This window comes from Paramisgurnus dabryanus, chromosome 8, assembly GCF_030506205.2.
Source record: "Paramisgurnus dabryanus chromosome 8, PD_genome_1.1, whole genome shotgun sequence".
Taxonomy (NCBI): Eukaryota; Metazoa; Chordata; class Actinopteri; order Cypriniformes; family Cobitidae; genus Paramisgurnus; species Paramisgurnus dabryanus.
The window spans coordinates 41,254,136-41,268,313 of record NC_133344.1 but is presented as its reverse complement, the minus strand read 5'-3'; the positions used below and the strand labels follow the sequence as shown (position 1 = coordinate 41,268,313).

General features: G+C 37.9%; 1 protein-coding gene across 1 annotated transcript; it reads left to right on the top strand.

The window, feature by feature from the left end:
* The first annotated feature begins 250 nt into the window (after positions 1 to 250).
* Positions 251 to 5,293, top strand: lipt2 (lipoyl(octanoyl) transferase 2). The gene is made up of 3 exons (XM_065281846.1): positions 251 to 326; positions 3,997 to 4,504; positions 4,994 to 5,293. The coding sequence occupies exons 2-3, from the start codon at positions 4,060 to 4,062 to the stop codon at positions 5,239 to 5,241; spliced, it is 693 nt and encodes a 230-aa protein (XP_065137918.1). The 5' UTR covers positions 251 to 326; positions 3,997 to 4,059; the 3' UTR covers positions 5,242 to 5,293.
* The last annotated feature ends 8,885 nt before the right edge of the window (positions 5,294 to 14,178 follow it).

Sequence of the window (14,178 nt, the reverse complement as noted above, 5' to 3'; positions counted from 1 at the left end):
CATGTCAACTACCATCTCTATTTTTTGTATGCGCTGTTCTTTTGAATGTGTAACTATTTGGATGTAATTTGGATGTCTGGAATTTATGTAAAAGTGTTTGTTATATTTTAAATAAAAAAATTAAACACTACATTAAATACATTATATGTAATAATGTAATAAATATAATATAAATGTTATAAAACACACAAAAATGGACATTAAAAAGCAGATTTATTGCGTGAATATTGCGCCACACCATGAGGTGGCAGTAATGTTGCGCGTGTTCCCTCGTGATCCTGTGAAGAGTGAGATCGATCAATACTGATTCTGAATGGCATCGCAAAGTGAGTAATAACACTACAACAGATAAAGTAACGTTAGTTATCTTTATGAACGGTCAGTTTATATTTAACAAGTGTCGTTTTGTTTCTGTTCGTTTTGATTGGTAGGTTTCGTGTTAATGGTTATCTTTAAATATGAGCACATCAGCTGTTGTTGATCCTTTCTTGACATGACAGTTATCTTCCGTTCGTTTACTGCTTTCCATATGTAAAGGCGAAACATTTGAACAAAGTTCACAGCTTTTTCTAATGTCGGTTTCTTATTCTTCAGTTGATCTAAATAGAAAAGAAACACGTTTAGACTTAAGAAAAACTAACAAAGTTCACCATTGAGGGGCGCTAAGACATGTCAAATTATAGTTTGAACTGTAAAGCATTCTCTCAGGATTATACATGTTACATGTGTTTTATTTAAACCTGTAAAATAATAGCTAGGTTAGACAAGTGGATTGTGTCTGTGAATTGTGTACTAAAATATGGTAACTAACCAGTAAATGACAGGCAGTTACCGTTTGATAGTTAAAGGGATAGTTAACCCAAAAATGAAAATTCTGTCATCATTTACTCCCCTCATGTTGTTACAAACCTGTATACATTTCTTTGTTCTGATGAACATGAAGGAAGATATTTTGAGTAATATTTGTAACCAAACCCATCATGAGCCTCATTCACTTCCATAGTAGGAAAAAAGAATACTATGAAAATGAATGGGGCTCATGATCAGTTTGGTTTAAAACATTACTCAAAATATCTTTGGTTGTGTTCAACAATTTAAAGACATTTATATATGTTTGTAACAACATGAGAGGGAGTGAATGATGACAGAATTTTCTTTTTTGGGTGAACAAGGTCTTTGATTTAATGTAACTTATTTAATGGTGGTGATGACTAAACAATGTTTATGATAATTTTCGTTTTAATTTTGTCAACTAATGACAACATTTCTGCAAAATTGGCATTTATTTACTGAAAATTAAAATGGGAAAAACATTGTCCAAATAACCAAAAATATACAGTGTTTTCAGATCTTCAATACTGCAGAGAAAGTTCAAATTCATTTTTCAAAATCAATAATAATAATTTTACTAGGGCTGCATGATGAAACACGGTTTTCTCCATGGGAAATGAAATCACGATTCTCTTTTTTTTTTTTTTTCATTTATTACACTCAAGTAAAAATGTGCTACACAGGACTTTTAATTTAAATAAAGTGCTGGACTCAAATGTAACTCAAATGTGGTCTCAAACCAAAAGTGTCTTTTCCTTATTTTAGGCCCTTTAAGATGAGATATTTAAAATCTGTAAGCTGTTAAACATAAACAATAGAATGTTGACATTAATTAATAAAAAATATATAATAATAAAATAAATACCTTAAATAAAAACTTTAAAAACACTAAACCTTTAAAAACGGTCAACGATCAACATTTTGAGGCTTCAGGGAGGAAAGCAGGCATGTAACAATGTTCCCCTTGTGCTAAAAACCCTTTCTGATGGGTAACTTGTGGCAGTGATACAGAGGTTTTTTCTTGCGTTTTTTTTTTTCATAACCAATATTGTTGCATCGTCAATCTTACCATCGCCACAAGGATTTTCCGCAATGGCGATAATTTTTTTCTCTTTTGTGTGAAAATTGCCAAATCAAATCCACAGAGTAAACCGATTATGGGGCGGTTTCCCTGACAGGGTTTTATGTAATTTATCAAAAACGCAAATCTCCTCCTTCCGAAACGATCTCTCTTTACTTCCGGTCATAAGGTTTAGCAGGTGGGCGGAGTCCGGGAAAAGATTGCAGAAATTAACCAACTTCAAACTATCCAATCAGTTCTCAATGGACGAATTCAAGTCCAGCCCTACCTTTTTTCATTTCAGAAGTTTCACTCGGATATACGTCACCACAGGCACAGGGAAAATAAGACAATCAAACTTCCGTTATCTTGTCAATTAAGAGAAAATGCTTCCATGCCAATGACGAGAATTTCTGGCTTTCGTAGTATCGCTATTATCCACCAGGTAGCGCACTTCCGCAACTTATACAACCCGAAAGTGTCGCCCCACGTGAAAGAGAAAGAACTCTGTGTATGTTTTAAAGATCGCTCTGAATCTAATCTCTATCAGAAGTCCTTCACAAAAATTGAATTATATTATTGTATGTTTATATACACCGGACACTTTATTAGGTACACCTGTCCAACTGCTCGTTCATGCAAATTGCTTATCAGCCAATCACATGGCAGCAACTCAATGCATTTAGGCATGTAAACATGGTCAAGACGATCTGCTGAAGTTCAAACCGAGCGTCAGAATGGGGAATAAAGTGACTTTGAACATGGCATGGTTGTTGGTGCCAGACGGGCCGGTCTGAGTATTTCAGAAACTGCTGATCTACTGGGATTTTCACGCACAACCATCTCAAGGGTTTACAGACAATGGTCCGAAAAAGAAAAAATATCCAGTGAGCGGCAGTTCTGTGGGCGAAAATGCCTTGTTGATGCTAGAGGTCAGAGGAGAACGGGACGACTTATTCAAGCTGATAGAAGAGCAACTTTGACTGAAATAACCACTCGTTACAACCGAGGTATGCAGCAAAGAATTTGTGAAGCCACAACACGCATAACGCTACAACAGCAGAAGACCCCACCGGGTACCACTCATCTCCACTACAAATAGGAAAAAGAGGCTACAAGTTGCACGAGCTCACCAAAATTGGACAGTTGAAGACTGGAAAAATGTTGCCTGGTCTGATGTGTCTCGATTTCTGTAGCGACTTTCGGATGTTAGGGTCAGAATTTGACGTCAACAACATGAAAGCATGGATCCTTCCTGCCTTGTATCAATGGTTCAGGCTGGTGATGATGCTGTAATGGTTTCTTGGCACACTTTGGGCCCATTAGTACAAATTGAGCATTGTGTCAACGCCACAGCCTACCTGAGTATTGTTTCTGACCATGTTCCCTTTATAACCATAGTGTACTCATCTTCTGATGGCTACTTCCAGCAGGATAATGTGGCATGTCATAAAACGTGACTGGTTTCTTGAACATGACAATGAGTTCACTGTACCCAAATGGCCTCCACAGTCACCAGATCTAAATCCAATAGAGTATTTTTGGGATGTGGTGAAACAGGAGATTTGCATCATGGATGTGCAGCGACCAATCTGCAGCAACTGCGTGGTGCTATCCTATCAATATGGACCAAAATATCTGAGGAATGTTTCCAGTACCTTGCTGAATTTATGCCATTAAGGCAGTTCTGAAGGCAAAAGGGGTCCAACCCGGTACTAAGGTGTACCTAATAAAGTGGCCGGTGAGTGTATATAAAGAAGAACATATTCTGGAAGGCATTAAACTTTTGTGAAAATCATGAAAAATGCTGGCGCTGGCTGGCAACTTTTTCTTAAAACACTGGCGAGGAAGGTGTTAAGCAGTTTTTACAAACATGGCTTACAAATAACAATCTGGTGTGCATCTTGACAAAACTATGGCACTGATATATGTTATGAGTGCAAGGGTTTGATTTTACATGGTTTGGTTTTACATGAATGCAATACATCTAGAAATGATGATTGAAGTCAAAACTGGAGTGGTCTATATGTATATATTAAAAAACAAATACTTATAGATGTACTATTAATAACTATTAACCATGATCTTGTTTTCTGTCTTTATAGGTAAGAAATAGCAGGTTATCATTCTGACCTGTTGCTGCTTCAATACCTATCTGAAAAAACACAATGTCTTTAGGTAAGGCCGCTGTCAGAGTGGTGTATCTAGGCAGGATTTCCTACCACAACGCCTTGAAGATACAGCAACACCACATACAGCAGCATCTTGATTCATCTAATAACAACCCAAACACGTTACTACTATGTGAACATGAGCCTGTGTACACCATTGGCATCAGACAGAAACCTTACCCTCCTGAAGAGGAACAAAGACTGAAAAACCTAGGCGCAGACTTCTTCCGTACAAACCGAGGTGGACTGATAACTTTTCATGGGCCTGGTCAGTTAGTCTGTTATCCAATCCTAAATCTGGGCTGCTTTAAGAAGAGTGTAAGATGGTATGTGTGTGAATTGGAAAGGACTGTGATCAATACATGCAGTAAGTTTGGGATCAAAGCCTCAACATCTCCAGATACCGGTGTATGGGTGGGCAACAACAAAATATGTGCAATCGGTAAGTTACCATTTGGCTTTATATATGCAACAAGTCATATTGTAGGTGTATAGACGATTTCAGCAGTAACAACATAAACAAGCGGCGTCCGTGGTCCACACGTAACTTCCGGTAAACCCTGCTTAGTATAAATAACAACAAAGTTCTTTAAACGTAGTTTATTTATATAACAAGCAAAATAAACAACACGTAGATTACCTCGGAAACCGTAACATTTGTTATTTTCGACGAGGTATTTATTCAAGATTTAAGTTTAGCAACTAGTCAGACCATTAAAAAAAACTTAAACCTTGAAGTATAGTTTGGACCAGACGCGTATCGCGTCACTGCACGTGCATCCGATAAAACGGTCTATATCTTAATTTTATTCATCTTTTATCCACATTTTAAAATAAAAGTAAAGTCATCTACATGATTTAAACACATGAAATATATTAAATATAAGGATTACATTTTGGCTGGAAATTATATTGATATCATGTTTTACAGGTATCCATTGTGGAAGATACATAACATCCCATGGTTTGGCTCTTAACTGCAACACGGACATGAGTTGGTTTGATAACATTGTGCCATGTGGGCTCGTGGGGAAAGGTGTGACGTCACTGAGCCGGGAGCTGGGGCGGGATGTCCCAACAGAAGAAGCCATTCCAAAACTACTGGAGGCCTTCAATGAACAGTTCAACTGCCGTCTAATGGACAATAGTAGCAGTGGTTTAAGGAAATATGTAATATAAATGACTCATGCAGTTTAAAAGTTTTTTTAATTAAAAGAATATTTAAATCTGGTTGCTATTTGTATTCTTTAAATGTATGGGTAAACTACTACGGTGATACAATTGTCCAGTGATGGTATAATATGGTAACACCAAGGTACTTTATGTGATGCTGTGTGTGAAATCCAGGCTAAAGGTTCATGATGTAATGATGAGATTGAAGTGTCAAAATTTAATTTGACTTTTTTTGTAGAAAACAGTATATCACAAAAATACTTTACCTGGATCTTTACAGGTGGGTCACATAAATCCTAATGATATTGTCTGTCTCTCTCTCTCTCTCTCTCTCTCTCTCTCTCTCTCTCTCTCTCTCTCTCTCTCTCTCTCTCTCTCTCTCTCTCTCTCTCTCTCTCTCTCTCTCTCTCTCTCTCTCTCTCTATATATATATATATATAATGTATGTATATATGCATTCAAGGTACAGGTAAGTGTGTTTCTTGGAAATTGAAACCATGACCTTTATGCTGCTAAAGTAAAACTAACTGTGTCCAGTATCGCATATGTGACAGTATGTAATGAATTAGATGAAATACCAACTCATCGACCTTTAAAACAGTATGTTCTGTATAGTATGAATATGGATATTATGAATGAAACATGTACTACATCCGCCATGTTGATACATCACATGATATATGTTGCCATAAGTGAGCTGTTGGTCTCATATGACCTTGTTGTTTGTACACAGTGTGACTATACAAATCACAAAATCATAAATAGGAAAATGTTGGCGTTATTTTGTCACTTATTGGGAGAAGTATGCTAGCTGGAGCCATTCACTTTGTGCAGTCTTTGTGCTAAGCTAGCGGGGGCTGCGTCAGACAGAGTTACAGCATGCACTGAGATGAGAAAGTTATGTATGGACTTATCTAACTCTGCGGGATACGGTGAATAAGCTAAATTCCCAAAATGTGGGCCTGTTCCTTTAAAATACTTAAATTTTTCACTTGAAGAAAAATAAAAATGTTGGTGTTACCAGCTTAAGTAAAGTTTCCAGTCAACTATGGGATAGTAAAGTGTCCATTAAATGCACATTTCAAAATCTTCCCAGGACAGTTTTTGTCTACTGTTTTTCGAATACTATGATTTTCGGACATAGTAATAGCCTTTATTCAACACAGCAAATGAGTACATAAGCTGTGTAATTTATCACATGATCTTAAAGGGATAGTTTACTCAAAGATGAAAATTCTGTCATTTACTCACCCTTGTCCTCTAAACTAGTTTTTATTCTGTTGACCATAAAATAAGATATTTTAATAAATGGTGGTATAAGCACATAGTTGACGGTACACGTTGGCTTCTATAGTATTTGTTTTTCCTACTATGAAAGTCAATAGGTATCATCAACTGTGTGCTTACAATAATTTATCAAAATATCTTTTGATACTCATACAGGTTTTCAAAAACATGAGGGTGAGTATATGATGACATGATTTAGATCAGTGTTTCCCAATCCTGGTCCTCGAGGACCCCCTCCCAGAACGTTTTAGATACCTTGTTATTTAACACACCTGATTTAACTCATCAGCTTGTTAGGAAGACATATTTACCATTTTGGAAAGCGGCTAATAAGTGGAATCAGGTGTTTTAAATAAGGAGATATCCAAAACTTTCTGGAAGGGGCCCTCGAGGACAAGGATTGGTAAGCACTGATTTAGATTTTTGGGTGAACTATCCCTTTAAGATCTTTTGGATAAAAGAAATATTCCACTTTCTTTCAAAAAATGCATAACCCCCAAGTCATCCAAGATGTTTATGTCTTTCTTTGTTCAGTTGAGAAGAAGTTATGTTTTTTGAGGAAAACATTACAGTTTTTTTTTTCTACATAGTGGACTTTAGTGGACCTCAACAGTTTACAGTTTCAATGCAGCTTCAAATGGCTCTAAACAATCCCAACCAAGGCATAAGGGTCTTATCCAGACAAATGATTGTCATTTTCCCCCCCCAAAAAAACGCAAACCCAATTTCTCGTCTTTCTCCACACTTGGATATGTCCAGTCATGCGTGACCTTTGGACGTAATTACGTAAAATGTACACTCTAAAAACAAACGGTGCTATATAGCACCAAAAGTGGTTCTTTGCTCGTAACCATAGAAGAACCATTTTTAGTCCCATATAGCACCAGTGAAACACCAGTGAAGCACCAATGTAGAACCATATTGCTTTGTAGAACCATATGTGGTGTTATAGTGGTGCTATATGGCCCCTATATGGTTCTACACAGGTGCTTCACCGGTGCTATATGGCACTAAAAATGATTCTTCTATGGTTACGATCCAAAGCAACAGTTTTGGTGCTATATAGCACCGTTTGTTTTTTTAGAGTGTAAGGTCACTCTGGCGCCTCACACGGCTAGTGCAAGACGAGAAGTTCTTGTTAACAAGTACTTTTTTTGGCAAAAATTACTATTGTTTCGCTAGATAAGACCCTTATGTTTCGGTTGGTTTTCCTTAAAAAACTTGATTTCTTATCGACTGAACAAAGAAATAAAGGAAAGTGAAATAAAATACCTAGTCTTGTATGCAAAAAATACCTGTATTTTTTTCTAAGTAATTTCTTAATGAAAGGCCTCTAGAGCTGTCATCTATAAAAACTACAATACAAAATAATTTGTTTTAAATGTTTTTGTTTTTTTATTGCATAATTCACCTTTGTAAACCATGCATTTTTTTATTCTGTCCAAATTTTCAAATGGCTATTTAGATTTTCTGCATGTGTATTTTGGTTTTCTGTGATTTATGACTCTTATGAACCTTTGATCATTTCACCAAAAGCACATTCTCATAAAAAGAGTGTGTGCCTCGAGCAAGAGATGAGAGATGTGATGTGAGTCTCTTCACTTCCAGATTCTCTCCTTTTTTCTCTCCGATCTAAAAACAGTGCAAAATTTAGACGGCGTAATTATTTTTTCGAGCAGCTCTCTGTAAAGACATTCTTGTAAACATGATTTATTTTCTGTCATGTTTGTGGAAATGACAGGCCTGTGGTGGAGCAGCTGTGATTTATAGATGTTTTCTCATCTGATCATTGCAGTGGCACTAAGTTAACAGACAGCAAAAAGATGGACACTGGATTCAATTACACCTCCTGTCCTTTGTGGAGGATACGTGTCCTTGGGGCCAGAATCTTGTGCTTACATTATAAAATGTCACCTTTTAAGGCAGAGACACTGATGAAGATGGTGCAGAAGATGGTGAATTTAAAAAGGTTTTTTTTAAATGGTAATGTGCCTCCAGCTTGGTACCAAAATAGTCTGTTTTTCTGTCCGTTTGATCTTTTCAACATGACAACAAACTTAAGCACCATTATATGAATCAACCCAGTGTCAAAAGTATTGGCACCCTAGCATCAGGGGCATTACATTTTCTTCCTTTTCTTGTATTTGGTTACATTTATGCATTCGGCAGATGCTTTTATCCACATCCGACTTACAGTGCTCTACATTTTTATCAGTATCTGTATCCCCTGAGTTTGAACCCATGACCTTCTGCACTGCTAATGCAAAGTTCTTCTAGTGAGCTATAGGCCTACAGGGCCTTGTAATCTTAAATCTTTTCATACCTGTTGTCCTACATACCATGCTGTATTTTTTTTAGAGTTACACAAATGAGAATTTGTGTTGAATCTTTACAAAGCTGTTTTCCATACAACAAACCATGTCTGTCTGTCAAAAATAAATATAACATTTATAACACACTGTCAGAAAAATGGTCAAATAATGGTTTCTTGCTGTCACTGGGACAGGACAGTACCCTTTCAAAATACACCTATGCACCTAAGGGGTTTATATTGGTACCAATAAGTGCATATTACTACTCCAAATTGGCACCAACTGTTACATATCTGTAATATTAGGACCTTTTGAAATGTACTGCCTCAGTGACAGCTTTTTGGACAATAGACCATTTCTCTTGAGCAGTGCAGGTTTGGTCTTAAAGGGATAGTTCACCTTAAAAAAAACATTCTGTCATCATTTACTCATGTTCTTCTAAACCTGTATGAATTTCTTTTTTCTGATGAACACAAAAGAAGATATTTTGAGAAATGATGGTAAACACACAGCAGTAAGTGACCATAGACTTTCATAATAGGAATAAAAAAATATGATGGAATTTAATGGGTACCGTTAACTGTGTGCTTACCATCATTTATCAAAACATTTTCTTCATCATTTGTCACAATACTTCCAAAATTCCTACTATATGGAAGTCAATGGTCACTATCTGCTGTGTGCTTACCGTCATTTCTCAAAATATCTTCTTTTGTGTTTTTTTAGAAAAAAGAAATTCATACAGGTTTAGAACAACATGAAGATGAGAAAATGATTGACAGGATTTTCATTTTAACTATCCCTTTAAGGACATTAATCATAATTGGGTTTTGCACGATCAAAAATCGACATCAAATGTGTCATAGATAGGGAAGGCGTATAGTAAACAGTAAGTCCAAGAAAATCTGTATGGACTTCATGATGGTTTTATGTTGGTCTTTTATTGACCTTGACATCTGTTAGAAACAAGCTGCATGTAGAGTATTATTTTTTTGTAAAAATAAACCAACAGTATGTGTATTTAAAATAACATCAGGGTAAGAAGATTAACACAATTTACATTTTTAGGTGATGTGTTTAAGTAAGAGGTATTTACAAATGTTAGCCAGTAGATGGTAGTGCTTTAGTGCGAATCTAAACCAAACACCTGCTCTTGAAGATTTGTGATGAAGCAATTTTGCTTTTAAAGGACGTCTGATAGCCGTCCAAACAAATACCAGATGTCACAGCTAAAACATGGCAAAATTTGTAAAAAAATATCATTTTATACACGTCAACCAAAGCAAACATCTTGTGATCCTTGTTGACTTATAGCCTATATCGGGTCTATAGTTAGCCTAGACGGAGGAATGATGGCTATTGCATGCTGGGTAAAGCAATGTGGAAACATTTTTTCAGATTCTTGTTTCTTTGTGTAAACAGGTTCATTGACTATATGCACTAATCACACACATACATAATTATGTAAATTAAATCTATTTTGAGCTAAGGTGGCAGTGACATCATCAGAATTATTGAACACTAATAGTTTCTTGTGTATTTGTATGCATGCTGAGTGAAAAGTTGTAATTTAAAATGAGAAAATAGATTTAATCACTTTCATTTATAAATGTGTGTATCGAACATACATTTCTTATTGATGTGATCAAAGCGACACGCTCACTGCACACAGGATCGTAAAACAGCACGGCCACATGAAGCCACCACCTACTGTCAAATGTTTTGCTCTGTCACAACCATAAGGTTTGAAAAAGTAGCGCATGAGCATGATGTCATCATCACTGTGTAACATCATTGGCCAGCTGGCATGCATGCATATCTGGAGCAATGTAAGAAAAAGGGAACTTAACCCTTTATTGTACCTAAATGCATCCCTAATGCAACCTGTCCTCTGAATTTTCTTAAAGGCCCCCTCAAGGGTTTTAACATACTTGTCAGCTTTAATGCAGTAATAAACAAGCAGTGTGCTATGTTCACATTGTCCCTTCTGCACAAAAACGGCACTGACACCAAATTTTACAGCAGCAGTGCAAAGATCAAAGCATTGAAGCTTTGGTAGGGTGCCCTTATCTCCCGGTGAGAAGAATAAGAGTAAGAAGTGAACCAAATTAGCTGCTACGCTGCTTTACCAAAACAGCCATCTGGATGACATTTTATTAATGACTTGCTGTAATTACTGAAGAAACTTCTTGACACTTTTTTATGTTTCCCTGAAGATTGCTTTGTGATAATGGAATTGGATTAAACTTGCCATATGTTATAATTAAACTAAAGCACAAAACAAAATGTAATGCTTTTAAAGGCCCCTAGTTTGGGATATTACTCCTGCATTCAACCATATAAGCTTTCATTACCGGATGGCTGAATACGCATAATAAAACAAAATTGACATCTTTGCACATTTTTAGTTGTTGAGAAACCCAAAGGATACATATTGCTAGTATTTGAAGAGTTTAAAAGTTAAACCTTTTGATGCTGCGTTTACATTAACCACGTTTCAGGCGTAAAAATCGCGTCTACCGCACCTAGTTTGCCGCTTGAACAGTTTAAATGCATTTGCGTGTGTAGAGCGAAGTAGATGCGTGGAAAAAGCAAGTATATGACGCGCCTCAAAGTGCTATGCGGTTGTCTGTTTGCAAGATGGCTGATGTTGATTGTGCATTTATCAAGAGAGTTACCGAACCGTATATAGTCACCTCACTATAGGGGGAAAATAAACGGTGCGGGTCGATAAAAGTCACGTGACTCAAAAGTGAAATGTGTATTACAACTTACCTGGTTGCCCAATGTCCTCACTGACACTCTTCCAAGTGAGGTCCTTTTTATTCCTGTCTCTATAGAAATAAGAACTTGTGTCGTATAGCTCCGGGTGACTGCTTACGGACAATATCAAGCGTTCCTTCATGTTGAATGAGTGACTCCAGGCGGAGTTCACATTTTTTAACTCGGGCGTCAGCGGCAAACTCGCGTCATACGCAAAATGCACCAAAAGCACCATTTGCGCGTACTGCGCCATACGCTCAATTCGCGCCATTCGCTGGAACGCGTCTTCCGCGCCGTGCTAAACGCCTCATCCGCGCAGCGGGACCTCACATTGAGTTAACATTGAAATCACTCGTGCTTGCCGCCTCTTCCGCATCTGGTGTAAACGCAGCATAAGAACGTCTGACATCTTTTTTTTTTATATCAGACTCTTATGTTCAGGTTCAGTCATTTCATTTTTATGGCAGTAAAAAGTTTATTAATCAGTACCTGAAATGCCTTTTTTTTTACAAATGTCACTTCATTGGTATTTAAAGGGCACATATTATGCCCATTTTTATAAGATGAAATATAAGTCTCAGATTTTAGCTTAAAATACCTTACAGGTCATTTATTATAGCATGTCCAAATGCCCCTATTTGGTGGGGAGCAAAGCATTGTTAATGTGCATACCTTTAAATGCTCCTTTACCAATCAGTCATGGGTGGGGCTTTATCAGTGTGATGTCACATTAACAAGAAAGTTAAAAAAGAAGTAGTGGGCAAAAATGTCCATTTTAAAAATGTCCACTTTACATAGGGAAAAAAACCCACCACAAATTATGAAAGTCAGAATGTTAAATCTTTTATGCACTTTGCTGAAAATCAATTTGATGTTTAGCAGATTCTGCCAACAAATTATTTGTATTTTTGAATGAACTAAGGCTGGGATTAAGCAGATTTAAAGCTCCACTGTGTAGGATCTACTCCCATCTTGCGGTGACATTCTATATGACAACCAACTGAATATTACTTTCTAGCCCTCCCCCATTCAGAGCGCGTTTTAACTCATACGGTGGCCGTAACATGGCTTCCAGTACAAAGCAACAGCAATAAAAAAATAATGAACAATTTGCAATGTCCTTTTGTCACAGGTCGGAGCGGACCACCCCTAACGTGAGTCACGCTCCTCCCTCAGTTTCCACCCCGAGGAGGTCCCAAAATGCCCCAATGACCAAACAGATGAGAAGGGATAAAATATAACAATATTTATTTAATTAAAAGAAGGATGAGGGGAAGGGGAGGGGTTCTTAAAAATAGGTTGGGTTCTGGAGCTTGGGGATTGGGATCCGAGTCGGGGGGTATACAGGTTGAGTACACTGGGCTCTTGGCTTTGGGCGTACACATAGGTATACAAGCTAGTACACTAGGCTCTTGACTTCGGGCGTACAGGGAGGTATACAGGTAAGTACATTGGGCTCTTGGCGTTGGGCGTACAGGGAAGTATACAGGTAAGTATACTGGGGTCTTGGCTTTGGGCGTACAGGAAGGTATACAGGTGATTACACTGGGCTCTTGGCTTTGGGTGTACAGGGAGGTATACAGGTGAGTACACTGGGCTCTTGGCTTTGGGCGTACAGGGAGGTATACAGGTGAGTACACTGGGCTCTTGGGGGTAGGTAGGTTGAGGTAAGGGATCATACCATACAGCGTACTGGCAGAGTGGAGCTAACCGCTTCGAAACTCCTTTCCTTCAGATAGCGGGGCAAGAGGTTCAGACAGGGGCCGACATCTGGAAACACTCCACAAGTGGATAGTTATACACAAAGGCAAAGCGTACACTTTTCCCACACAACAGGCAATCACAACCTCTTCCTCTTTCGATATTAAACAAAATGTGCACAGCCAATCCTTCCTTGGAACAGTCAAAGCGCCACCACCAGACGCGGAAAGGAAGCTTGCAGGGCTCAGTCGTGTATGTATATAAAACAGCCGCCCAGCGCCACCACTTCACTCTTCTAACACAGCCTCTTCCTTCAGCCTAGGAGGTGACCACTGACAACACTGACAACAGCACAGCACTACAATTGTCCAAGTGTACACACTTCAAGATGACTCACCCACAGCACTCCACTCACGGTGATATAGGGTCAAGGTCACAATGTGTGGCTGGGTTTGTAGCCCGAAACTGTCGAATAACTGGGGCAGAGGACAACCAGATGTAACGTTGAGGCCATGATCTTTGAGCTCCTCATTCCGTTTCTCCGCTGGTTCCAGCACGCCCACAGATCCTCAACACGAATGGGGCGGCCTACACACTTCTCAATAAACAAAGACAAACTGTGGTAACAGTATTAGCAATTATGCAAATAGCAAGGCAACAGCAGAATGAACTTCAACGTAGCACACTGTCCCTTTAACCCCCTGGGGTCTAAGGGGTTTTTAGGGCCCTGGGGAAGTTTTGACATGCACTGACATTTGTGCTTTTTTCAGTTGCTTAAAAACATATTAATGGCAAAAGTCTCATAACACTGTGTTCAGCACAAACTGGGCTACAATATTATATGATCAACATGTATGTACAATATGTTTGTATTTTTGAG